Here is a 25,969-nt window from a genome sequence, read left to right as displayed (position 1 = left end):
CGGACCGCTAAATCTAGATAAATCTCGGGAAAAATGGAGCTCCGAGGTCGAGCTTCGAGAGGAGAAAGCTTAACTAGTGTGGCTCGGGCATTTCATCGAACACCTCATGTGCATAGGAGGTGAGCTAGAGCACCCAAATGCCCTCCCCTCGCCGGCCAGAAAAAACAGAGCACTGTGGAGTGCTCTGCCGCGGCGATGGGTATATATAGGCAACTTATTTGTCCCGGTTCGTGGCAGGAACCGGGACTAAAGCCCCCCCCTTCTGTACCGGTTCTAGGCACGAACCGGTACCAATGGCTGTGGGCCAGGAGCGCGGCCCATTGGTCCCGGTTCGTGCCTAGAACCGGGACAAATGGATCCAGATGAACCGGGACCAATGCCCACGAGGCCCCGGCCGGCCCCCTGGGCTCACGAACCGGGACGAATTCCCCCATGGGTCCCAGTTCATGACTGAACCGGGACTAATGGGTTGGCCAGGCCCGAACGAAAGCCCTGGTTTCTACTAGTGGGTGCCCCCCTCCACAGATTTCCACCTCGGTCATATCGTTGTAGATCTTAGGCAAAGCCCTGCGTCGGTAACTTCATCATCACCGTCACCACGCCGTCGTGCTGAGAAACTCTCCCTCGGCCTCAGCTGGATCAAGAGTACGAGGGACATCATCGAGTTGAACGTGTGCAGATCGCGGAGGTGCTGTGCGTTCGGTACTTGGATCGGTTGGATCGCGAAGACGTTCGACTACATCAACCGCGTTACTAAACGCTTCCCCTTTCGGTCTATGAGGGTACGTGGACACACTCTCCCTGCTCATTGCTATGCTTCTCCTAGATAGATCTTGCGTGATCGTAGGAAAATTTTGAAATACTACGTTCCGCAACAGTAACATACCGATGACAAAGGGAACAACGTATGTTGTTATGAGGTTTGACCGATAAAGATCTTCGTAGAATATGTAGGAGCCAGTATGAGCATCCAGGTTCCGCTATTGGTTATTGACCGGAGATGTGTCTCAGTCATGTCTACATAGTTCTCGAACCCGTAGGGTTCGTACGCTTAACGTTCGATGACGATTTGTATTATGAGTTTATGTGATTTTATGACCGAAGGTTGTTCGGAGTCCTGGATGAGATCAAGGACATGACGAGGAGTCTCGAAATGGTCGAGACATAAAGATTGATATATTGGACCATGTTACTAGGACACCGGAAGTGTTCGGATTTGTTTTGGATAAAACCGGAGTGCCGGAGGGGTTACCGGAACCCCCCCCCCCCCGGGGAAGTAATGGGCCTTAGTGGGCCTTAGGGGAGAGACAGGGCAGCAGCCAGGAGGTGGCGCCCCCCTCCCAAGGGGAGTCCGAATAGGACTTGGGGAAGGGGCGCGGCCCCTCTTTCCCTCTCCCTTTCCCTCTCCTTCCTTCTTCTCCTACTTGGACTAGGAAAGGGGGAAACCTACTCCTACTAGGAGTAGGAATCCCCCCTTGGGCGCACCCCTTGTGGCCGGCCCTCCTCCTCCTCCCCTCCTTTATATACGGGGGAGGGGGGCACCCCATAGACACACAAGTTGATCTTTAGCCGTGTGCGGTGCCCCGCTCCACAGTTTTCCACCTCGGTCATATTGTCATAGTGCTTAGGCGAAGCCCTGCGACGGTACCTTCATCATCACCGTCACCACGCCGTCGTGCTGACGAAACTCTTCCTCGGCCTCAACTGGATCAAGAGTACGAGGGACGTCACCGAGTTGAACGTGTGTAGATCGCGGAGGTGCCTTGCGTTCGGTACTTTTATCGGTTGGATCGCGAAGACGTTCGACTACATCAACCGCATTACTAAACGCTTCCGCTTTCGGTCTACGAGGGTACGTAGACACACTCTCCCCGCTCGTTGCCATGCTTCTCCTAGATAGATCTTGCATGATCGTAGGTAAATTTTTTGAAATACTACGTTCCCCAACAAGGCAGCCAGATGAGGAGAAGAGCAGGAGGTGACGGTGCTTCTTGCAGGGGCAGGACGACGACCGTGGCGCCATGCATGGGATTGAGGTAGAAGAAATTGTTATTGGCATCATGCTGCCCGGCACGTCGAGAGGACGACGTTGTCGCGCCCCTACGCGGACCGGTTGATCGAGATGGAGAACAGGGAGGAGGGGAACGGCGCCCGCGGCAGCGGACATGGCCGATGCAGTGAGGCTAGGGCGCGGGGTTGCAGCGAGAACGAGGAAATGAGGAGTGGGGACTGCGGAAGCAGAAGCGGTCAGCCGGTGCGGTGGCCGCGGAGTTAGGCGAGGCGGCCCTAGGTTTTCATGTGACAAGATGGATATGCGGTGTCTACTATTTTTTTGTGCGCTTAAGGGAAGAGGGGCAACAAAAATAATTTGGTGGAGATTGGACGTGGGGTGGGAGGATGGACGAAAGGCTCGGCAGTACACGGCCCTTGGCAGGAAAGGAACCTTAGATTCTTTTTAGATATTGGAGATAAAGAGAACATCCTCTCCGATTTCTTTTAACTGAAACCATAATTTCTTACAAGCTACTGCCTGAAAGGAAAGCTAAAGCGCAAGCAGGTTATCTAAAACATGGACCAGCTCATGTTTTGGGCATCCACAGATCGAACCCACAAAAGCAAAGAGCTGAAACGCCCAGGCTAGGCAAAGGCAACAATTCAAAACTAAGCACCTATCAACACGTAAGCTTTTGACGACCAAAAAATCTAGATGATCTATCGTTGCTATTACATAACAACGGTGGTATCCACGGACATCGTGACCTTATTGAGGGTGTTGGAAGTTCTTCCTTTTTCATGTTATCTTTTTTTAACTGATTGGCATGTTACCTTATTCCTCTTGTGTTGCAGAAGCAGGACATAAACCTCGACTCTTCTGGATGCGACTTGCCGTTGTTATATGGTTTCCGTGTTTTGGTTCTATACGAACTTACAGAAATGGATACCTAAAACCTATGTCATCAGATTTCACATGCATGAAAGGCTTTACATATTTGACATCCTCTTGAAGTTACACAAACACGAAATAATCTCCGCGTTGTCCGTTTTGTTCTTGAGAACCTGTATCCAATGAGGGGGGCAATTGCACCGCAAGTGACTGATTACTTTCTAGATGGCATGCAACTACTCAGACTACGGTCGATGGTGTCTTCACCATCATGCGTGACAACAACACCGACAAGAACAACTCTGCTGCCTTCACAAGCAACACATGTTTTGCTTTATATGGAAATATGGCTAAGATGCTAGTTTATTACTTGGTGCAAACTTGCATGTCTATTCCGCCATTGATCACGAACCATGCATTCAATGATACTTTTCTGGTTCAATCTTGTAGTCTCACTTATCCAAGCACATGCTATCATTTGTTTTTTTAAAGCATCCTGACAATTTTATCAACTACAAAATGAGTTTTCATGCACATATATTGACTCGGTGGTGTCCAAATTTGTTTGAAATCTTCAAAACCAAAAATAAAAAGTGCATGTTAAAACAATATGTAATACTCCGTCCGATCCATATTAACTGTCGCTGCTTTAGTACAACTTTAGTAGGGAGTATTACAAGTTTACAACTAAGTGTTTCATCTTATCTTCTACTGTATCACATAATATCTTAGGTGATGACAAAATGAAATGCATTTGACTCTAATTAAAATGGTCATATTACGTTTTCACAACACGTTCACTTTGTTCGCTGGCAGAACTTAAAGTTAGATTCTGGCAAAAATAAAAATAAAAGCCTAAAGTTATATTATGGGCGTGAAAGTGATGCAACCAATACCAGCTCAACACTCAGATCACATGGTGGCTATTTCCTCAAAATAGTATCAGTATGGCATGAAGCTGCAACAGATCAACCGTACCATAGTAACTTCACAACCGGAAACGCCGGGACAATGACACACGTCCAGCCTATATAACTAGCCACGATCTAAGACTTGAACAAACCCACCATTGACTAGGAGTATATCCATGGAGGCGACCATGGTAGTAATGGTGCACACCCTTGCCGCCATCCTTACACTCTGGCTGATCTCGAGGTCCCTGTGGCATCTGGTATGGAGGTCGTACGCCGTCGCCGGCTGGTTTGAACGGCAGGGGATACGAGGGCCACCTTACAGATTCGTCCTTGGGTCCTTGTGGGAGATGAAACAGATGTTGGTTGTCGAGAGAGGAAAGACGCCTCTGGATATCGGCAGCCACGACTACACCTCCCGCATCAATCCTTTCTTTCACAAATGGGCCGCCGATTACGGTAAATGCATGAAATGTTTCTCACTTTTTATCATCTGAAAGACTGCAGGTTGTTCATCATATAGTACTAGTAGGAGTATCATTTAATTAAGCCCTCATATGAATGCATGTGTGCATATCTACTTAGGGAAAACATTTCTGTATTGGTTGGGACCAACACCGACAATATACTCTACCGACTTGGAGCTAGTGAAGCAAGTACTGGAAAACAGGACAGAGTTATTCCAAAATGACTACCTGAATCCAATCTTGGAACGCATCTTCGGCAAAGGACTTGTGACCACAAACGGTGATGACTGGAAACGGCATCGCAGAGTCGTACACCCGATCTTCAACCACGAGAACCTCAAGGTTGTTGCCTAGACTACAACAAACGAACACGGTACTAAGTTTTATTTTAGCCGTCTATTTTGCTGGACGGACTAAATAGCATACTTTTGGTGGTTTATCCTATGTGTAGTCTGTGTCAGCTATGACAAGGGAAGGCACACAAAAGATGATTGCGCAATGGTGCAACCAAATAGAAAAGGGTGATGGCCACCAAGCCGAGATAGACATGAGGTGCTACGCTGAAGAGTTGACTTTAGGAGTCATTGAACAAGTGATCTTCGGCCAAAACAGCAAAGAAGCCCGGGAGGTGTTTGTCGCGGGCAAGGAGTGCCAGAAGCTCGCGGTATATGCGTTTGCGGATCCTCGAATACCCGGATTTAGGTATAATATTTATAGATTATATAGTCGAGATGCTAGATTTAGCAAAACCACACATTAATAAGCATTGGACTGGCAGCCATATCACACTACATATCTTGCTAAAATTTGTTTTTATATACAGATACCTGCCCACACCCCGTAACATTAGGGCATGGAAACTTGACAAGTCGGCGACGAGCAATATAACACAGCTCATAAAGGACCGGCTTGCCAGTGGTGTCGGCGGAGACGACCTACTCGAGTTGATGCTGCAGGCGTACAAGTTAAAAGAGGTTGAATCATTGAGCTACGGTGAGATGATCGGTAAGACCATTTTTGCCGCTGGGCAGGACTTAGGTGCTCACCTGGGGGATGTTCTTGCTCAGCATCTACCCCGAATGGCAAGAGAAGCTCAGGGAGGAAGTGCTGAGAGAATGCAGGGATGATGATGGCGATGCCCCCTATAGCAATAACATCCAAGTCCTTGGCAAATTCAAGCTAGTATATAATACTTTGACTCATGTCTTATAAATTCTCTGATATCTTGGTGCATATGCCAATGCAGCTTAGCATGTTCCTTCTTGAGACATTGAGGCTCTACAGTCCCGTGCCGTTCTTGCTGAGGAAGACCGCGTCTGACACAACATTAACAAACATCAAATTTCGAAAAGGAACCATGATAACAATTCCGGTCATGATGTTGCACCGGAGCAAGGAGATTTGGGGCCTCGACGCCGACGAGTTCAACCCCATGAGGTTTGAGAACGGTGTCTTGGGGGCTACCAACAACACGCTTGCAATGTTGGCCTTCTCATGCGGGCCACGTGGGTGCCCAGGGAGGAACTATTCCATGATCGAGGTGCAGACTGTGATGATGATGATCCTGAGAAGATTCTCCTTCTCCCTCTCTTCCCAGTATGTTCACATGCCCAGGAACTTCATCTCACTTGCACCTAGGTATGGCCTTCCCCTAATCGTGAGGAATCTGCTGGATGGAGAAAAAAGTGATATTTAATATCTTAATTTGTGTCATTTGTAAGAAATAATATCTATGTTCTGCCTAGAAAAGAGGCAAGATGGATGTGTGGTGTGTGATGTGCTTTGTGAAACTGCCGTGATTTGGGAAGGTGGCACACAAGTAAATAAACTCCAATCTTGGTTGTGTATGTAGTTGTATACTTGTATGTTTAAGTCCTCTTCGAGATACTACAACATGTTTTCTCATGCATTGCGTCCTTTGAATTCATGTGTAGTTGATATTTTTAGAAAGAGATATGTTTCCTATAACCCCCTATACCGTCATTTGTTATACTGATATGGAGGTAGTCAAGCAAGTGCTTAAAGACAGGGCAGACTTGTTGCAAAAGGACCACCTGAATCCAATCATGGAAACCATCTTACACAACGGAATTGTACTCTCAAATAGATCAATTGAAGTGGACTGCAAAGTCATTTAATCGATCTTCGACAAGGAGAATCTTAATTGAGGGTCTTTCATTTTTGAAGATGAGAAGATTTCTAGTCATCAAGATGCCCCAAACTGCTAAGAACATAATTTCCATTGTAGAAGGACTTCAAAGAGCCGACTTGAGTTGCGAGTTTCATCTAAATGGGAGATACATCTATGTCTTCTCCTTCTCCCTCTCTTGTGCCCGCGTCGCCCCCCGCTCGGGCGACACGGGTGGCTCCCCAACCCTAGCCGTCGCCGGGGCCTAGCCTATCTTCCTTCCTTCCTCCCGCCGCCGCCGGAGGACGCCGCCGGCTTGCGCCCGGAGGCCGACGGGGGTGGCGGGGGCTCTTCCTCCCTCCCGCGTCTCAGGGGTGGCGGGGCCCCAACATGCGTGGAGGTGCGGCCGATCTAGAAGCGGCGGCGATGGCTTCGACGGCGGCGGCGGTCGGCCCTGCCTCGGGCCACGGGCGGCTGCTGCGGCGGCTGGCCTGGATCGGGCGGCGGCACGATGCCGTCTCCGGCGGCATGTCATCTGGCTTTAGATCGGCGACGGCGTCGAGGGCCTGGTGGACTGCTTGGCGGCACCCCTGGCAGATCTGTTCTGGCCGGTGTAGCTAGTGGTGGTGGTCATCTTCTTCGTCGGAGGTGGCCGGCCAGAGGCTTGGTGATTCGATCTCGAGATCCATCATCTAGTCCCGGCTGCGAGTTGGGGAGACATGGTTGCCGGTGAAAACAGAGCCGACGGCAGGCGATGGCGGCGTTCTATGTCGTTACCTTGATGAAGGCATCGTCGTGTAATTACTGTCGACCCACTCGTGCTGCTCCGGGGGAAACCCTAGGATCTGGTGTTCCAGATCGGACGATGGCGGCACTGCGGTGTCGTTTTTCTCTTGGAAGCATCGTTTGTGGAGCAGCGCTGGAAGTCATAGGCAGGAGGTGGAGCGGCTTCGTCTTGCATGGAGCTTCGGTGGAGATGTCAAGTCATGCCTGACCGACAGGTGCTACGCTTTGTCATGCCTGGTCGGCAGGTGCTACGCATGACCGATCTTCCAAAGACTTCAAGCTGTGTCGGCTGGTGGTACTTGGCAGCATGGTGCTGAGGTGTATCAGTGGCGACCATGACGTGCTCAGCTGTTTGCGCGCAGGGAGGAGGTGCCGTTGGGCGCCGTGGTGGCGTCGACGATAGCTGGACTAAGCAAGGTTGATGCATCAGTACAGTTCTGAAGATGGAGCGGTGACAGTTGGCGGCAGCGGCGGCGGCCTCTGAGAGCACGCCGGACCGGTGAGACCCATGCCCGGCAGGCGTCCTGGATGGGACCTCAGGTCTTAGATGTTAGGTTTGGCTGCGATGTCTGTTTGGTATTAGGCCCAGGCTATCTGTGCCCCTTCATCAACTAGATAGGTGTAGCGACAGTTTGTTGCTTAGACGACGGCTTTAGTCTTACTGTTGTATTGCTTTGTAAGGTCTTGTGAGAATAATTAATAAAATGGCCGTATGCATCGCCCAGATGCAGAGGCCGGGGGTCATCCTTCTTTTCTAAAAAAAATTATGTCTTGAGGAGTAGATGACATCTAAACACTGTTGTTGGGGATGCTCAAAACCCTCACATGGTTGCCGTTGTGTTCCGGCGAGCTTCGGGCTCTTGGTGTTTTCTCCATTCACCTTCCTTAAATGATGGCACAATGATGCCTCCCCAACTTGCTAAACGTTCCGATTTTCCATGGCAGAGGCCCTAGTGACCCAGTCAAGGTTCGTCTTCAGGCATTCGCTTATTCTGGATGCTCCTATGTTGTCTCGTGGGGTTTGGTACACACGCCGGAGCGGTGCGTTAGGTTGTTTTCAAAGTATTGGTATTGTGATCCCTCATCGACACCCAACATCTACTTGTGCCTTTCTGGGCGTCCATTTCTTCTTCTTTTAACCTTGTTACTTGTTTGGTTTTGGGCCGGTTTTCCTCACAAATGGGATCAAATTGTTCAGGTTTTCGATCTGATTTTCCTCATAAGCATGATAAAGGTTTTTGATCCACTTTCCAAAAAGATATCTAAACACTGTTGTGTAGAAGTACAATTTTGGCTAAATGGATCTTTTACTATTTTCCTGGCAGATCACACAACTAAAACTTGGGACTTCGGAAATGTTTTGGATCCATGCATCAATAACTAGATAAATATATTTTTATGCTTTAGTTGACAAGAACATTTCGATAGCCAATTAAAACGATAAAGGGTTTCCCCCGTTTCATATTATAAAGCAATGACCGATAGCCAATTAAATTGCTCAGGAGTGTTGAGTATATGTATTTAGCACGTGTATTTCTTGTATCTCCAAGTCTTCCTCCTTATGTATAGTTGAGAAGAGAACTTTCCTATGTACTATATATACATGTGCATATGCACCCAATCAATACATTGAGAGTTGCATCCTATTCCTCTACATGGTATCAGAGCCATGGATCTTGGTCTCACGTTGCGCGCCTCTGCCGCCACTGATCTCGTCGCCTACTCTGACGCTGACTGGGTCGGTTGCCCGGACACCCGTCGCTCCACTTCGGGTTATTGCATCTTCCTTGGACATCCCTGGTTTCGTGGTCGTCAAAGCGGCAGCCCACGGTCTCCCGGTCTACCGCTGAGGCTGAGTATCGCGTCGTGGCCAACGTCGTCGCCGAGTGTTCCTGGCTTCGTCAGCTTCTTCACGAGCTCTCGTGTCCTATTGACAAGGCCACGGTGGTCTACTGCGACAACATCTCCACCGTCTACCTCTCTGCTAGCCCAGTTCATCATCGTCGCACCAAGCATATTGGATATCCATTTTGTTCAGCATCAGGTGGCTCTTGGCCATGTTTGTGTTTTACACGTTCCCACCTCCCAACAAATTGCCGATATCATGACCAAAGTCTTGCTCACGACGTCCTTCGAGGAGTTCCGCTCCAGTCTCTACGTCAGCAGTCGTGTCGCTTCGACTGAGCTGGGGGCGCGGGGGGGGGGGGGGGGTGTTGGGGTTGAGTATATGTATTTAGCACGTGTATTTCTTGTACTCCAAGTCTTCCTCCTTATGTATAGTTGAGGATAGGACTTCCCTATGTACTATATATCATATGCATCCAATCAATACATTGAGAGTTGCATCCTATTCCTCTACAAGGAGCTTGCTAGAATCCCATGATTTGCTTGTAAAATTTCACGGAGCTGAAGGTGTTTCATTGCCAAATGTAGGGACAAGAGGAGATCATATATACATTGGCCTCTGATTATGGTAAATGAATTTAGTCTATTACTATTCTTTCTGAAAATTTAATCTGGACATCATATACATCCATAAAATGGTAACTGAACCCACCGACGGATGAACAAAGTGCAACCTACCTTTTTGAGTATTTGATCGAATTGCAATTCTGGAGATAATTAAGCACCCAGGTTAGAAATTAGAACAGAACCATTTCCATTAAATTTTGAGTTTAACTCAAATCACACAAATACAGCTTCAAATTTTGCACCACTGGCAATCACAAGCACAGCATATATGGCTAATATCAACACATGAAAAGAAAAACGCACGAGCGCATATCCAGACTGCCACTGATCCGTCTTCCCGATCAGAAGCCCACGGCCATGGCGCTGACAAACACCACGGCTCCGATCGCCGCTAGAGGGGCCCCACGGCTGCCCTTGTAGGCTCCACTGTCGTAGGGGCTGTTGTCCACCAGTGGCTGGCTGCCGAACCCTGCCACTCCCGCAACACCGCCGGCCGCCGTCGCCGCTTCACCATGTTCGGCAACGTCCCTGGCACCGCCGAAGGCTCCTGCACCGGTGCAGAGCACCGGTGCCCGGTGTGATCCCGTAGCCGTCGCCGAAGGTCCCTGCCTCCGCGGCAACACCTTCTGCCGTCGGCGCAATGCCGTAGCCGTCGCCCAAGCCACCTGCCCCCGGGCCAACTCCTCCGGCGCCTCCTGCCGCCGGTGCAATGCCGTAGCCGTCGCCCAAGCCACCTGCCCCTGGGGCAACACCTCCGACGCCTCCTGCCGCTGGTGCAATGCCGTAGCCGTCGCCCAAACCACCTGCCCCTGGGGCAACACCTCCGACTCCTCCTGATGCTGGTGCAATGCCATAGCCGTCGCCCAAGCCACCTGCTCCGGCCCCTGGAACAACTCCGTCCCCGAGCTCCGCTGCCTGCGGCAGCTCCCGTAGCCGCCCTGCACCTGGCCAAAGGGCAGGTTGCTGCTGTGCGTGCCCATGGGCTCGGGGAGCGGCAGCGCGGCCGCAAGGCCGGTGACCCCGCCGCAGTGCTGCGCTTGGCGCGGCTCGTCGCTGGCCCGCCGATCCATCCCTGGGGCGCGCCGTACGAGCTTGTGGCCACCTCGTGGCTCCTCTGGCCTCCTCCCGAAGATTTTAGGGTCTCTTGTGGTTCAAGAAAAATCGTCAAAAAGTTCCGTTCCATTTAGACTTTGTTAAGGCAAAAACAGTGAAAAAAACAGCAACTGGCATTTGGCACTAGGTTAATAAGTTAGTCCCAAAAAAGATATAAAATAACATAATAATGCATATAAAACATCCAAGATTGATAATATAATAGCATGGAACAAAAATTATAGATACGTTGGAGACGTATCATCCTTCGACTTGGTTTTCAAACGCTTCAATGGCGCGATGTGTGGGTAGTCCAGGCACTTGGTCATCGGCACTGCACCATACCGCGGGCTGAGGGGCGAGAGGCTGAACTGGACATCGGCATCTCTCGCCTCTCGCCGGCCGCCAGCGTTGGCATGCTCCATCGCCGGAGAAGAAAAAGAATGGGGGCCAGCGCGGGGGGGGGGGGGGGGGCACTGGAGGCAATGGGGCGGTGGGCTGGCACGGGCGCGGCGATGGCTCGAATTCATTTGATATGTGGTGGGTCCCGTGGTCAGTGGATAGCTTGTGGTTTCAGCGCTGACGTGGATAAGTTGTGGGTCCCACGGTTAGTGGACAAGTTGATCAGTCCAGCGCTAACGTGGATAAGTTGTGGGTCCTGCTGACTTCCATAATCCAAATGGATAACGATATGTCTTGTGCTTAAGGCCCGTGTCGCGTGCCGGCTATTATTGGCATGTAAAACGTTGCACCCCGAGCTATTTTCATCAACTACGTTGCATCCTTTCCAATTCACGTCAAAAACGTCGCACGTGAGCTATTCACCCCTAATTTACACTGTCATATTACATTTTCACAACATGTTCACTTTGTTCGCTGGCAAAGCTCGATAACTTGAAGCTAGATTCTGGCAAAAAAAAGGGGCCTAAAGTTCTATTATGGGTGTGAAAGTGAAGCAACCAATACCAACTCAACACTCTAATCACATGGTGGCTATTTCCTCGGATGCATTATAAGACACATCCCGAACTATCCGTATGGCATGAAGCTCCAACAGATCAACTATACCATATTAACTTCACAGCTGGAAACCACGGGACAGTGACACACGTCCAGCCTATATAGTTAGCCACGATCCAAGACTTGAATAAAACTCACCATTGACTAGAGGGAGTATATCCATGGAGGCGACCATGGTAGAAGTGGTACACACCCTTGCCACCATCCTTATTCTCTGGCTGATCTGGAGGTCCCTGTGGCATCTGGTATGGAGGCCGTACGCCGTCGCCGGCTGGTTTGAACGGCAGGGGATACGAGGGCCACCTTACAGATTCGTCCTTGGGTCCTTGTGGGAGATGAAACAGATGTTGATTGCCGAGAGGACAAAGGCGCCTCTGGATATCAGCAGCCACGACTACACCTCCCGCATCAACCCTTTCTTTCACAAATGGGCCGCCGATTACGGTAAATGCATGAAATGTTTCTCACTTTTTATCATCCGAAAGACTGATTATTCATCATATACCTAGTACACACACATACGGGTATCTACTCGGGGAAAACATTTCTGTACTGGTTGGGACCAGTACCGACGATATATTCTACCGACTTGGAGCCAGTGGAGCAAGTACTGGAAGACAGGACTGAGTTGTTCCAAAAGGACTACCTGAACCCAAGCTTGGAACGTATCTTCGGCAAAGGGCTTCTGACCACAAACGGTGATGACTGGAAATGGCATCGCAGAGTCGTATACCCGATCTTCTACCACGAGAACCTCAAGGTTGTTGCAACACGTACTGACGTACGGTAGTAATTAAGTTTATTTTGGCCGTCTGTTTTGTTGGACTAAATTAAGTAGCCTACTTTTGGTGGTTTATCCTATATGGGTTAGTCTGTGTCAGCTATGACAACGGAAAGCACACAAAAGATGATTGTGCAATGGTGCAACCTAATAGAAAAGGGTGACGGCCACCAAGCCAAGATAGACATGGGGTGCTACGCTGAAGAGTTGACTCTAGGAGTCATTGAACGGGTGATCTTCGGCGCGCACTACAAAGAAGCCCGGGAGGTGTTCACCGAGGGCAAGGAGATCCAGAAGCTCGCGGTGCGTGCGTTTGCAGATCCTCGAATACCCGGACTTAGGTATAAACATTTGCAAGAGCTCTTAATTAAGCATTGGACGGGCACAGCCAGATCACACTATATGTCTAGCTCAATAAAAATTTGTTGGTGTATACGGATACCTGCCGACCCGCCGTAACTTTCAGGCATAAACTTGACAGGTCGATAACGAGCAAGATAATACGGCTCATAAAGGATCGGCTTGCGAGTGGTGTGGACGGAGATGACCTAATCGGGTTGATGCTATGGGCAAGCAAGTCAGAAGAAGTCAAGTCATTGAGCAGCGATGAGATGATCGGTGAGTGCAAGACCAACTTCGCCGCAGGGCAGGACACAGGTGCCACCCTCCTCATCTGGGGGATGTTCTTGCTCACCATCTACCCAGAATGGCAAGAGAGGCTCAGGGAGGAAGTGCTGAGAGAATGCGGGGATGATGATGGCGACGCCCGCTATAGCAATATCATCCAGGTCCTTGGCAAACTCAAGCTAGTATGTTCACAAGTCACATATAATACTTTTGACTCCTGTCTTACAAATTCTCTGATATCTTGATGCATATGCCAATGCAGCTTAACATGTTCCTTCTGGAGACACTGAGGCTCTAAAGTCCTGTGTCGTTCTTTCTGAGGAAGACCGCATCTGACACAACATTGGCAGACATCAAACTTCCAAAAGGAACCATGATAATAATTCCGCTCATGATGTAGCACCGGAGCAAGGAGATTTGGGGCCGCGACGCCGACGAGTTCAACCCCATGAGGCTTGAGAAAGGAAGCTTGGGGGCTGTGAAGAACATGTATGCAATGTTGGCCTTCTCATGTGGGCCACGTGGGTGCCCTGGGAGGAACTATGCCATGATCGAGGTGCAGACCGTGATGGCGATGATCCTGAGAAGATTCTCCTTCTCCCTGTCTTCTCAGTATGTTCACATGCCCAGAAACTTCCTCACGCTGTCACCTAGGTATGGGCTTCCCCTAATCGTCAGACACCTGCTGGATGGAGAAAAAAAGTGACATGTAATATGTTAATTTGTGTCGTCTGTAAGAAACAATATCTATGTTCTGCCTAGAAAATAAGCAAAATGGTGGATGTGCGGTGTGTGTGATGTGCTCTATGAACCTGTGATTTGAGAAGCCGCGGAAAAAAAACTGTGATATGGGAAGGTGGCACACAAGTGAATAAACTCGGTTCTTGGTTGTGCATGTACTTGTATGTTTAGGTCCCGAGGACGCGATTGTCGCAAAAAAAAAAAACCTCTTGTCTCATGGTGTCCTTTGAATTCATGGGTAGTTGGTTGTTTTAAGAAAGAGATGTGTTTTTTCTATAACCTCCTATAATGTAATTTGTTATTCTCATATGGAGGTAGTCCAGCAAGTGGTTAAAGACTTGGCAGACTTGTTCCAAAGGACCACCTGAATCCAATCACGGAACGCATCTTAGACAACGTAATTATACTCTCAAACATTTGATTTGAAGCGGGGTCGCAAAGTCATATACCTGATCTTCAACAAGGAGAGTCTCAATTGAGGGTCTTTCATTTTTGAAGATGAGAAGATTTCTGGTCATCAAGATGCCCCAAACTGCTAACAGCAGAATTTCCATTGCAAAAAGACTTCGAAGAGCAGACTTGAGTTGTGAATTTCATCCAAATGGGAGATACATCTATGTCTCGACAGGAAGATTGACATCCAAACACTGTTCTGCAAAAAGACAGTTCCGACTAAATGGATCTTTGGTGTTTTCAATATTAAATCTGGTTTTATATTAGATCAAGTAGACATCATATTACATCATTACATACATCCATAAAAGAGGGTAACTAAACCCACCGATGGATGAACAAAGTAGAATCTACCTATTTGAGTATTTGATTTGAAATCACAGTTCTAGCCACGTGCACCCAATTTAGAACAGAACCATTTTTCACTGAATTTTGAGTTTTTACTCAAATCACACAAATACAGCTTCAAATTTGTCACCACTCACAAGCACATCACCACATAGCTAATATTAACACACATGAAAAGAAAAACGCACGCGCACACATCCAAACTGCCACTGATTCGTCTTCCCGTCAGAAACCCACGACCATGGCGCTGACAAACACCGCAGCTCCAATCGCCGCGAGATGGGCCCCATGGCTGCCCTTGGCTCCACTGTCGTAGGGGCTGTTGTCCACTACTAGCGGCTGGCTGCCGAACCCTGCCACTCCCGCGACACCGCCGGCCGCCGTCGCCGCCGCTTCACCATGTCCGGCAACATCCCTTGCACCATCGAAGGCTCATGTCTCGACGCCCGGTGCGATCCCGTAGCCGTCGCCGAAGGGCCCTTCCCCCGTGGCAACACCTGCTGCCGTCGGCGCAATGCCGTAGCTGTTGCCCAAGCCACCTGCCCCCGGGCCAACTCCTCCGGCGCCTCCTGCTGCCGGTGCAATGCCGTAGCCGTCGCCCAAGCCTGGCAAAAAAGATAGTCTGTCTAGGACACATTTAGATGTGACATAGTTATGTCACATCTAAGTTGATGTCCACTATGTTTGTGGTTTATTTTTTTTGTCCTAATTTTTTTTGTTTCTTGTTGTTGCATTATATACTCATGAGAGCTTAGATGTGACATTCTTAAAAAACATCTAGATGTGGATTAGACAAACTGAAAAAGATAACGCGGTCCTTCTGGCAAAAAAGGAACCTTAGGTTCTTTTTAGATATTAGATATAAAGACAAAATCCTCTCCAATTTCATTTAAATGAAACCATAATTTCTTACAACCTACTGCCCAAAAGGAAAGCTAAAGCGCAAGCAGATTATCTAAAACCTGGACCAGCTCATGTTTTGGGCATTCATAGATCAAACCCCCAAAAGCAAAGAGCTGAAACGCCCAGCTAGGCAAAGGCAACAATTCAAAACTAAGCACCTCAACACATATAAGCTTCTGACGACCAAAAAATCTAGATCATCTATTGTTGCTATTACATAACAATGGCGGCGCCCACAGGCATCGTGACCTTGTTGTGGGTGTTGGAAGTTCCTCCTTTTTCATGTTATTTTTTTTAACTGATTGTCCTGTTAGCTTAATTCCTCTTGATGTTGCAGAAGCAGGACATAAACCTCGATTCTTCTGGATGCGACTTGACGCTCTTATGTAGTTTCCGTGTTTTGGTTCTATACGAACTTATAGAAATGGATACCTAAAACCTATGTCATCAGAGTTCACAGCTATGAAAGGCTCTACATATTTCAAATCCTCTTCAAGTTACACAAACATGAAAGAATGTCTGGGTTGCCTGTTTTGTTCTTGAGAACCTGTATCCAATGAGGGGGCGACGTGTCTCTGGACAATTGCGCCCAAGTGACCGGTTACTTTCTTGACGGCGTGCAACCACTCCGACAACAGTCTATGGCGTGGGTGACAACAGCACCGACATGGACACCTCTGCTGCCTTCTCGACCAACACATGTTCAGCATCTCGTTATTCGTGTTTCATGTTTGCTTTGCTTTATGCAAACATGGCTAAAATGCTTCTAGGTTATTACTTGGTGCAAACTTGCATGTCTATTCTGCCACTGATCACGAACCATGCATATTTTCTATGTTACTTTTCTGGTTCAATCTTGGTCGCAAATTTTATAGTATTCTCAACGACTTCTGTTGGCAACTGATCTTGGTTGTAGTCTTACTTATCCAAGCACATGCTATCATTTGGTTTCAATAAATAAAAACGGCAATTTTATCAACTACAAAATGAGTTTTCAGGCGAATATTGACTCAGTGGTGTCCGAATTTGTTTAAGATCTTCAAAACCAAAATAAAAAAATGCACGTTAAAACAATATGTAATACTCCGTCCAATCCATATTAATTGTCACTGCTTTAGTACAACTTTAGTAGGGACTATTACAAGTTTACGACTAAGTGTTTCATCTTATCTTCTATCACATAATATCTTAGGTCAATAATGACAAAATGAAATGCATTTGACTCTCATTAAAATGGTCATATTACATTTTCACAACACATTCACTTTGTTCGCTGGCAGAGCTCTATAACTTAAAGTTAGATTCTGGCATAAATAAAAATTAAAGCCTAAAGTTATATTATGAGTGTGAAAGTGAAACAACCGATACCAACTCAACACTCAAATCACATGGTGGCTATTTCCTCGCATGCATGTAACTGTAAGACACTTCCCGAAATATCAGTATGGCATGAAGCTCCAACAGATCAACTGTACTTCACAGCCGGAAACGACGGGACAGTGACACACGTCCAGCCTATATACTTAGCCACGATCCAAGACTTGAATAAAACTCACCATTGACTAGAGGGAGTATATCCATGGAGGCGACCATGGTAGAAATTGTACACACCCTTGCGGCCATCCTTATTCTCTGGCTGATCTGGAGGTCCCTGTGGCATCTGGTATGGAGGCCGTACGCCGTCGCCGGCTGGTTTGAACGGCAGGGGATACGAGGCCCACCTTACAGATTCGTCCTTGGGTCCTTGTGGGAGATGAAACAGATGTTGATTGCCGAGAGAGGAAAGACGCCTCTGGATATCGGCAGCCACGACTACACCTCCCGCGTCAGTCCTTTCTTTCACAAATGGGCCGCCGATTACGGTAAATGCATGAAATGTTTCTCACTTTTTATCATCCGAAAGACTGATTATTCATCATATATATATATATATGCGGGTATCTACTCAGGGAAAACATTTCTGTACTGGTTGGGACCAACACCGACGATATATTCTACTGACTTGGAGCTAGTCAAGCAAGTACTGGAAGACAGGACCGAGTTGTTCCAGAAGGACTACCTGAACCCAAGCTTGGAACGCATCTTCGGCAAAGGGCTTCTGACCACAAACGGTGATGACTGGAAACGGCATCGCAGAGTTGTATACCCGATCTTCTACCACGAGAACCTCAAGGTTGTTGCAACACGTACGGTAGTAATTAAGTTTATTTTGGCCGTCTGTTTTGTTGGACTAAATTAAGTAGCCTACTTTTGGTGGTTTATCCTGTGGGTTAGTCTGTGTCAGCTATGACAAGGGAAAGCACACAAAAGATGATTGCGCAATGGTGCAACCTAATAGAAAAGGGTGACGGCCACCAAGCCGACATAGACATGGGGTGCTACGCTGAAGAGTTGACTCTAGGAGTCATTGAACGGGTGATCTTCGGCGCGCACTACAAAGAAGCCCGGGAGGGGTTCGCCGAGGGCAAGGAGATCCAGAAGCTTGCGGTGCGTGCGTTTGCAGATCCTCAAATACCCGGACTTAGGTATAAACATTTGCAAGAGCTCTTAATTAAGCACTGGAAGGGCACAGCCAGATCAACCTATATGTCTAGCTAAATAAAAATTTGTTGGTGTATACAGATACCTGCCGACCCGCCGTAACTTTCAGGCATGGAAACTTGACAGGTCGATAACGAGCAAGACAACACGGCTCATAAAGGAGCGGCTTGCCAGTGGTGTCGACGGAGATGACCTAATCGGGTTGATGTTGCGGGCAAGCAAGTCAGAAGAAGTTGAGTCGTTGAGCAGCGATGAGATGATCAGTGAGTGCAAGACCATCTTCGCCGCAGGGCAGGACACAGGTGCCACCCTCCTCACCTGGGGGATGTTCTTGCTCACCATCTACCCAGAATGGCAAGAGAGGCTCAGGGAGGAAGTGCTGAGAGAATGTAGGGATGATGATGGCGACGCCCCCTATATCAATAGCATCCAAGCCCTTGGCAAACTCAAGCTAGTATGTTCATATAAGACATAATACTTTGATTCATGTCTTATAAATTCTCTGATATCTTGGTGCATATATGTCAATGCAGCTTAACATGTTCCTTCTTGAGACACTGAGGCTCTACAGTCCCCTGCCGTTCTTGCTAAGGAAGACCGCGTCTGACACAACATTAGCAAACATCAAATTTCGAAAAGGAACCATGATAACAATTCCGGTCATGATGTTGCACCGGAGCAAGGAGATTTGGGGCCTCGACGCCGACGAGTTCAACCCCATGAGGTTTGAGAAAGGCGTCTTGGGGGCTGCCAACAACACGTATGCAATGTTGGCCTTCTCATGCGGGCCACGTGGGTGCCCAGGGAGGAACTATACCATGATCGAGGTGCAGACTGTGATGACGATGATCCTGAGAAGATTCTCCTTCTCCCTCTCTTCCCAGTATGTTCACATGCCCAGGAACTTCATCTCACTTGCACCTAGGTATGGCCTTCCCCTAATCGTGAGGAATCTGCTGGATGGAGAAAAAAGTGACATTTAATATATTAATTTGTGTCGTTTGTAATAAATAATATCTATGTTCTGCCTAGAAAAGAGGCAAGATGGATTTGGGAAGGTGGCACACAAGTAAATAAACTCCAATCTTGGTTGTGTATGTAGTTGTATACTTGTATATTTAAGTCCTCTTCGAGACATTACAATGTTGTCTCATGCATTGTGTCCTTTGAATTCATGTATAGTTGATATTTTTAGAAAGAGATGTGTTTCCAATAACCCCCTATACCGTAATTTGGTATACTGATATGGAGGTAGTCAAGCAAGTGCTTACAGACAGGGCAGACTTGTTGCAAAAGGACCACCTGAATCCAATCATGGAAAGCATCTTTACACAACGGAATTGTACTCTCAAATAGATCACTTGAAGCGGATCGCAAAGTCATTTAATCGATCTTCGAAAAGGAGAATCTTAATTGAGGGTCTTTCATTTTTGAAGATGAGAAGATTTCTAGTCATCAAGATGCCCCAAACTGCTAAGAACATAATTTCCATTACATAAGGACTTCAAAGAGCCGACTTGAGTTGTGAGTTTCATCTAAATGGGAGATACATCTATGCCTTCAGGGGTAGATGGCATCTAAGCACTGTTGTTGGGGATGCACAAGACCCTCACATGGTTGCCATTGTGTTCCCGCAAACTTCAGGCTCTTGGTGTTGTCCGTTCACCTTTGTTAAATGATGGCACAATGATGCCTCAACTTGACAATCGTTCCGATTTTCCATGGCAGAGCCCCAGTCAAGGTTCGTGTTCAGGCACTCACTTATTCTGGATGCTCCTATGTTGTCTCGTGGGATTCGGTACGCACGCCGGAGCGGTGCGTTATGGTCTTTCTGAGCGTCCATTTCTTCTTCTTTTAACCTTGTTACTTGTTTGGTTTTCGGTCGGTTTTCCTCACAAACGGAGTCAACTTGTTCAGGTTTTCAGTCTGATTTTCCTCATAAACATGATAAAGGTTTTCGATCCAGTTTTCAAAAATATATTTAAACATTGTTGTGTAGAAGTACAATTCCGGCTAAATGGATCTTCTAGTGTTTTCCTGGCAGATCACACATCTAAAACTTGGGACTTCGGAATTCGGATGTATGTTGAGCCGTCCGTCGGTATGTCTATACGTACGGGCCAGTATGTTTATCTTTTTTAGAAGGTTCGAACTAGGGACCTCCCGTTAGAACATACACAAGGTTGACCAACAGGCCACGTTAACAGTTGTGCCATTTATAGGTATAACAGCTCTCTTTGGTATAATACACAGTGGTTTTCCCTTCTTTTTTTTGTTCTGGCCGAGTTTTCATCTATTTTTTCTTTTCTCTTTTTTCATTTTCCTTTTATTTTTTAAAATTCGCGTACTTTTCTTAAATTTATGAAATACTTTCCAAATCTGTGATGTTTTTTTGAATCCTTATTTTTTTTAAATATCGGTGAGCTTTTTTCAAATGCGTTAATCTTTTTCTAAAACATGTAAAAGAATTCCAAATTGATGAACTCTTTTCACATATGATGATTTCATTTCAAAAATCCTCTGGCAAGCTAAGGTTCCCAAAACCGGGAACATTTTTTTGCAACTTTCTTTAGTGAACGTTTTTTTAATCTATGAAAATTTTCAAATCCATGAACATTTTTCTAAAAATCAATGAACTTTTTAAATCCACGAATGCTTAGGCCTAACACGCGCCTGACAAGAGCGATGTTGTTGCCTAGTTGGATGAAAGCCTGAGCATTTTTTCTTTATATATTTTTTCGTTTTTCTTCTCTTTTTTTGTTAATTCATTTTTCTTTTTTTGAACTTTATTATTGTTCTAAAACTTGGTTAACTTTTTTAGATAATAATTTTAAATACTTTTTTACTTCAGAACTATCATGGATGCCTATGATGGGCATGCCCACCTGCTAGCAAAAGTTAAAACCATTTCATGAATAACAAAAAAACAACATTTTCAACGGACGGTGTTTGGGTGGCCACAAGGCTCCGTTTGAGAGCAAACTGTATCCCGGCATCCTTGAAATAGCCCAAATTTTCCATGGACTTGTATGATCAATTCAAGGCACCATGCCAAGTTATTTTGGTTTTTGACAATTTTTTACATTTTCTGGAATTTCCTCGATCAAAATAGACAAATAATTGGCAACACGTGTCGCAACTTGCATACGGTGTCGGAAGTCGTTCAAACCTAACATTGATGCCTACCATTGGCATGCCCACCTGCTTACAAAAGTTGGGGTCATTTGAAGAATGTCCAAACATAGACTATGTTTAATGGATGGTGTTCGGTTAGGCTAGAAGCCTCCGCCTGAGAGCACGTTGTTTCCCGACATCCTTGAAATGACCCCTATTTTTTCCATGAACTTGTACAACCAATTCAAGGCATCATGACACGTTGTTTTGGTTCCGTCAAATTTTGCCTTTTCTGGAGTTTTCTCAGTCAAAAAAGGCCGATAAATGGTTGGACATGTCACAACTTGCGTACGATGTCGGAAATCGTTCAAATCTGGTATGGATGACTACCATGGGCATGCCCACCTCCTTGAAGAAGTTGGTTACACTTTAAGAATGTCCAAAACTAGGCCATGTTCCATAGAGGGTGTTTAGGTTGGCCAGAAGCCTCCGTCTGAGAGAACATTGTTTCTCGACATCATTCAAATGGCCCCAATAAAATTTCACCATCTTCTATGACCAATTCAAGGCACCATGCCAAGTTGTTTTAGTTTTAGACAAATTTTGTATTATCTAGAGTTTTCTCGGTCAAAAAAGGCAGATAAATGACCGGACTGAAGGAAACATGCCCTAGAGGCAATAATAAAGTTGTTATTTTATATTTCCTTATATCATGATAAATGTTTATTATTCATGCTAGAATTGTATTAACCGGAAACTTGATACATGTGCGGATACATAGACAAAACACCGTGTCCCTAGTAAGTCTCTACTAGGCTAGCTCGTTAATCAAAGATGGTTAAGTTTTTTAACCATAGACATGTGTTGTCATTTGATGAACGGGATCACATCATTAGGAGAATGATGTGACGGACAAGACCCATCCGTTAGCTTAGCATGTTGATCATTCAGTTTTATTGCTATTGATTTCTTCATGGCATATACATATTCCTTTGACTATGAGATTATGCAACTCCCGGATACCGGAGCAATGCCTTGTGAGCTATCAAACGTCACAATGTAACTGGGTGATTATAAAGATGCTCTACAAGTATCTCCGAAGGTGTTTGTTCAGTTGGCATAGATCGAGATTAGGATTTGTCACTCTGAGTATCGGAGAGGTATCTCTAGGCCCTCTCGGTAATGCACATCATGATAAGCCTTGCAAGCAATGTGACTAATGAGTTAGTTGCGGGATGATGCATTACGGAACGAGTAAAGAGACTTACCGGTAACGAGATTGAATTAGGTATGAGGATACCGACGATCGAATCTCGGGCAAGTAACATACCGATGACAAAGGGAATGACGTATGTTGTCATTACGGTTTGACCGATAAAGATCTTCGTAGAATATGTAGGAACCAATATGAGCATCCAGGTTCCACTATTGGTTATTGACCGGAGATGTGTCTCGGCCATGTCTACATAGTTCTCGAACCCGTAAGGTCCGCACGCTTAATGTTCAATGACGATTTGTATTATGAGTTATGTGTTTTGGTGACTGAAGATTGTTAGGAGTCCTGGATCAGATCACGGACATGACGAGGAGTCTCGAAGTAGTCAAGAGGTAAATATTGATATATTGGACGATGATACTCGGACACCGGAATGGTTCCGGATCATTTCAGGTATTTTTCGAAGTACCGGGAGGTTACCGAAACCCCCGGGGAAGTAATGGGCCTATATGGGCCATAGGGCAGAGGGGAGGCAGCCCACAAGGGGTGGCCTCCCCCCCTCCCATAGGGAGTCCGAATTGGACTAGGGGCCCTAGTTGAAAATAGGGCTTTGGCCTAGGCAGGGCAAGCCCATTAACCCCGGTTCACTCATGAACCGAGACCAATGGGGGGCATAGGTCCCGGTTCATGAGGCCAGGGCGCGGGCCGGACCTCGGGGGCCATTGGTCCCGGTTCGTCTGAGACCATTGGTCCTGGTTCCAGACACAAACCCGGACCAATGGGCCTTGCTCCTGGCCCACCACTTTTAGTCCCGGTTGGTGTCTGGAACCGGGACCAAAGGTTTGTTATTTTACCCATTAATATATTCTACAATAGCAAAAAGAATCAACTAAAAAGCTTTAATAAAACTCTAATAGGAAAAGGAATCAACTAAAAAGAATCAATAAAAAATAAAATTTATGCAACTTAAATTATATAAAATTTATGCAAGTTAAATTATATAAAATTTATGCAACTAAAAAGAATCATTTGTAGTGCTTTTCAATTTCATGGTCATTTAGCTCAAAAATATGAGTGAATGCATGAAAAAGAACAAATGAAGTCATAAAGGGTTGAAAATTGCTGATGTGGCTTTGAATGGTGCATTTTGAACACACAAAGAGTCTAGAGTTCAAGTAAGTTCAAAAAAATGAAATCCCTTTGTAACAGATGAGTTTTCGTCTGAAACCCTGATACTTCGAAAGAGATTGTCTGTTTTGTACACGAAGTGCATCCAGTTTTTGCCGTAACCCTCTCAACTTTTTAGCACATGCTATGTGGGTGAAATGATGATACCATGCCAACTTTCAACCTTTTCAGAGATCATTTGTAGTGCTTTTCAATTTCATGGTCATTTAGCTCAAAAATATGAGTGAATGCCTGAAAAAGAACAAATGAAGTCAGAAAGGGTTGAAAATTGCTGATGTGGCTTTGAATGGTGCATTTTGAACACACAAAGAGTCTGGAGTTCAAATAAGTTAAAAAATGAAATCCCTTTGTAACAGATGAGTTTTCGTCCGAAACCCTGATACTTCGAAAGAGATTGTCCGTTTTGTACACGAAGTGCATCCAGTTTTTGCCGTAACCCTCTCAACTTTTTAGCACATGCTATGTGGGTGAAATGATGATACCATGCCAACTTTCAACCTTTTCAGAGATCATTTGTAGTGCTTTTCAATTTCATGATCATTTAGCTCAAAAAATATGAGTGAATGCATGAAAGGGTTGAAAATTGCTGATGTGGCTTTGAATGGTGCATTTTGAACACACAAAGAGTCTGGAGTTTAAATAAGTTCAAAATAATGAGATCCCTTTGTAACAGATGAGTTTTCGTCCGAAAGCCTGATACTTCGAAAGAGATTGTCCGTTTTGTACACGAAGTGCATCCAGTTTTTGCCGTAACCCTCTCAACTTTCTAACACATGCTATGTGGGTGAAATGATGATACCATGCCAACTAGGGGAGGGGGGCGCCCCCCTTTCCTTCTCCTTTTCCCTATCCCTTCCCTCTTTCCCCCTCCATAGGAAGAAAGGGGGAAACCTACTAGGACTAGGAGTCCTAGTGGGTTTCCCCCCACTTGGGTGCGCCCCTAGCTAGGCTGGCGGCCTCCTCCCCTCCTCCTTTATATACGAGGGCAGGGGGCACCCCATAGCACATCAATTGTTCTCTTAGCCGTGTGTGGTGCCCCCCTCCATAGTTTACTCCTCCGGTCATAGCGTCGTAGTGCTTAGGCGAAGCCCTGCGCGGATCACATCACCATCACTGTCACCACGCCGCCGTGCTGACGAAACTCTTCCTCAACCCTCTACTGGATCAAGAGTTCAAGGGACATCATCGAGTTGAACGTGTGCTGAACTCGGAGGTGACGTACGTTCGGTACTTGATCGGTTGAATCGAGAAGACGTTCGACTAAATCAACCCGTGTTAAACTAACGCATCCGCTTTCGTCTATGAGGGTACGTGGACACACTCTCCCCCTCTCGTTGCTATGCATCTCCTAGATAGATCTTGCGTGATCGTAGGAATTTTTCGAAATTGCATGCTACGTTCCCCTTTAGTGGTATCAGAGGCAGGTCTATGCGTAGATGATATGCACGAGTAGAACACAAAGAGTTGTGGGCGATCATAGTCATACTGCTTACCACCAACGTCTTACTTTGATTCGGCGATATTGTTGGATGAAGCAGCCCGGACCAACCTTACATGACCACGTTCATGAGACCGGTTCCACCGACAGACATGCAACTTGTTTTGCATAATGGTGGCTGGCGGGTGTGTGTTTCTCCAACTTTAGTTGAGTCAAGGTGTCAAGCCGGTGACGATGGAGATCATGACGGTGCTTTGGAGATGGAGATCAAAGGCACAAGATGATGATGGCCATATCATGTCACTGTTGGAAATATGCCCTAGAGGCAATAATAAATGGTTATTATTATATTTCTTTGTTCATGATAATTGTCTATTGTTCATGCTATAATTGTGTTATCCGGAAATCGTAATACATGTGTGAATACATAGACCACAACGTGTCCCTAGTAAGCCTCTAGTTGACTAGCTCGTTGATCAACAGATAGTCATGGTTTCCTGACTATGGACATTGGATGTCATTGATAACGGGATCACATCATTAGGAGAATGATGTGATGGACAAGACCCAATCCTAAGCATAGCGCAAAGATCGTGTAGTTCGTTTGCTAGAGCTTTTCCAATGTCAAGTATCTTTTCCTTAGACCATGAGATCGTGCAACTCCCGGATGCCGTAGGAGTGCTTTGGGTGTGCCAAACATCACAACGTAACTGGGTGACTATAAAGGTGCACTACGGGTATCTCCGAAAGTGTCTGTTGGGTTGGCACGGATCGAGACTGGGATTTGTCACTCCGTATGACGGAGAGGTATCTCTGGGCCCACTCGGTAATGCATCATCATAATGAGCTCAATGTGACT

General features: G+C 46.4%; 1 protein-coding gene and 3 pseudogenes across 1 annotated transcript; 3 read left to right on the top strand and 1 right to left on the bottom strand.

Annotated features, from left to right (window-relative positions):
• Window positions 1–3,983: 3,983 nt before the first annotated feature.
• Window positions 3,984–8,560, top strand: LOC123120813 (cytochrome P450 709B1-like; annotated as a pseudogene).
• A 1,429-nt stretch (window positions 8,561–9,989) lies between these two features.
• On the bottom strand, window positions 9,990–10,718 carry LOC123120811 (acanthoscurrin-2-like; annotated as a pseudogene).
• Window positions 10,719–11,856: 1,138 nt separating this feature from the next.
• LOC123120810 (cytochrome P450 709B2-like) lies at window positions 11,857–13,874 on the top strand (annotated as a pseudogene).
• Window positions 13,875–17,189: 3,315 nt separating this feature from the next.
• LOC123125296 (cytochrome P450 709B2-like) lies at window positions 17,190–19,271 on the top strand. The gene is made up of 5 exons (XM_044545808.1): window positions 17,190–17,475; window positions 17,563–17,786; window positions 17,888–18,138; window positions 18,236–18,608; window positions 18,688–19,271. The coding sequence occupies exons 1-5, from the start codon at window positions 17,193–17,195 to the stop codon at window positions 19,135–19,137; spliced, it is 1,581 nt and encodes a 526-aa protein (XP_044401743.1). The 5' UTR covers window positions 17,190–17,192; the 3' UTR covers window positions 19,138–19,271.
• Window positions 19,272–25,969: the final 6,698 nt, after the last annotated feature.

This window comes from Triticum aestivum, chromosome 5D, assembly GCF_018294505.1.
Source record: "Triticum aestivum cultivar Chinese Spring chromosome 5D, IWGSC CS RefSeq v2.1, whole genome shotgun sequence".
NCBI classification, from domain to species: domain Eukaryota; kingdom Viridiplantae; phylum Streptophyta; class Magnoliopsida; order Poales; family Poaceae; genus Triticum; species Triticum aestivum.
This window is presented reverse-complemented; position numbering and strand designations above follow the sequence as displayed.

Coding starts and splice junctions, on each gene's coding strand:
- LOC123125296 (XM_044545808.1), top strand. CDS start 17,193: ATGGAGGCGACCATGGTAGAAATTGTACACACCCTTGCGGCCATCCTT. Junction 17,476..17,562: donor CAAATGGGCCGCCGATTACG/GTAAATGCATGA, acceptor GTATCTACTCAG/GGAAAACATTTCTGTACTGG. Junction 18,609..18,687: donor CCCTTGGCAAACTCAAGCTA/GTATGTTCATAT, acceptor ATGTCAATGCAG/CTTAACATGTTCCTTCTTGA.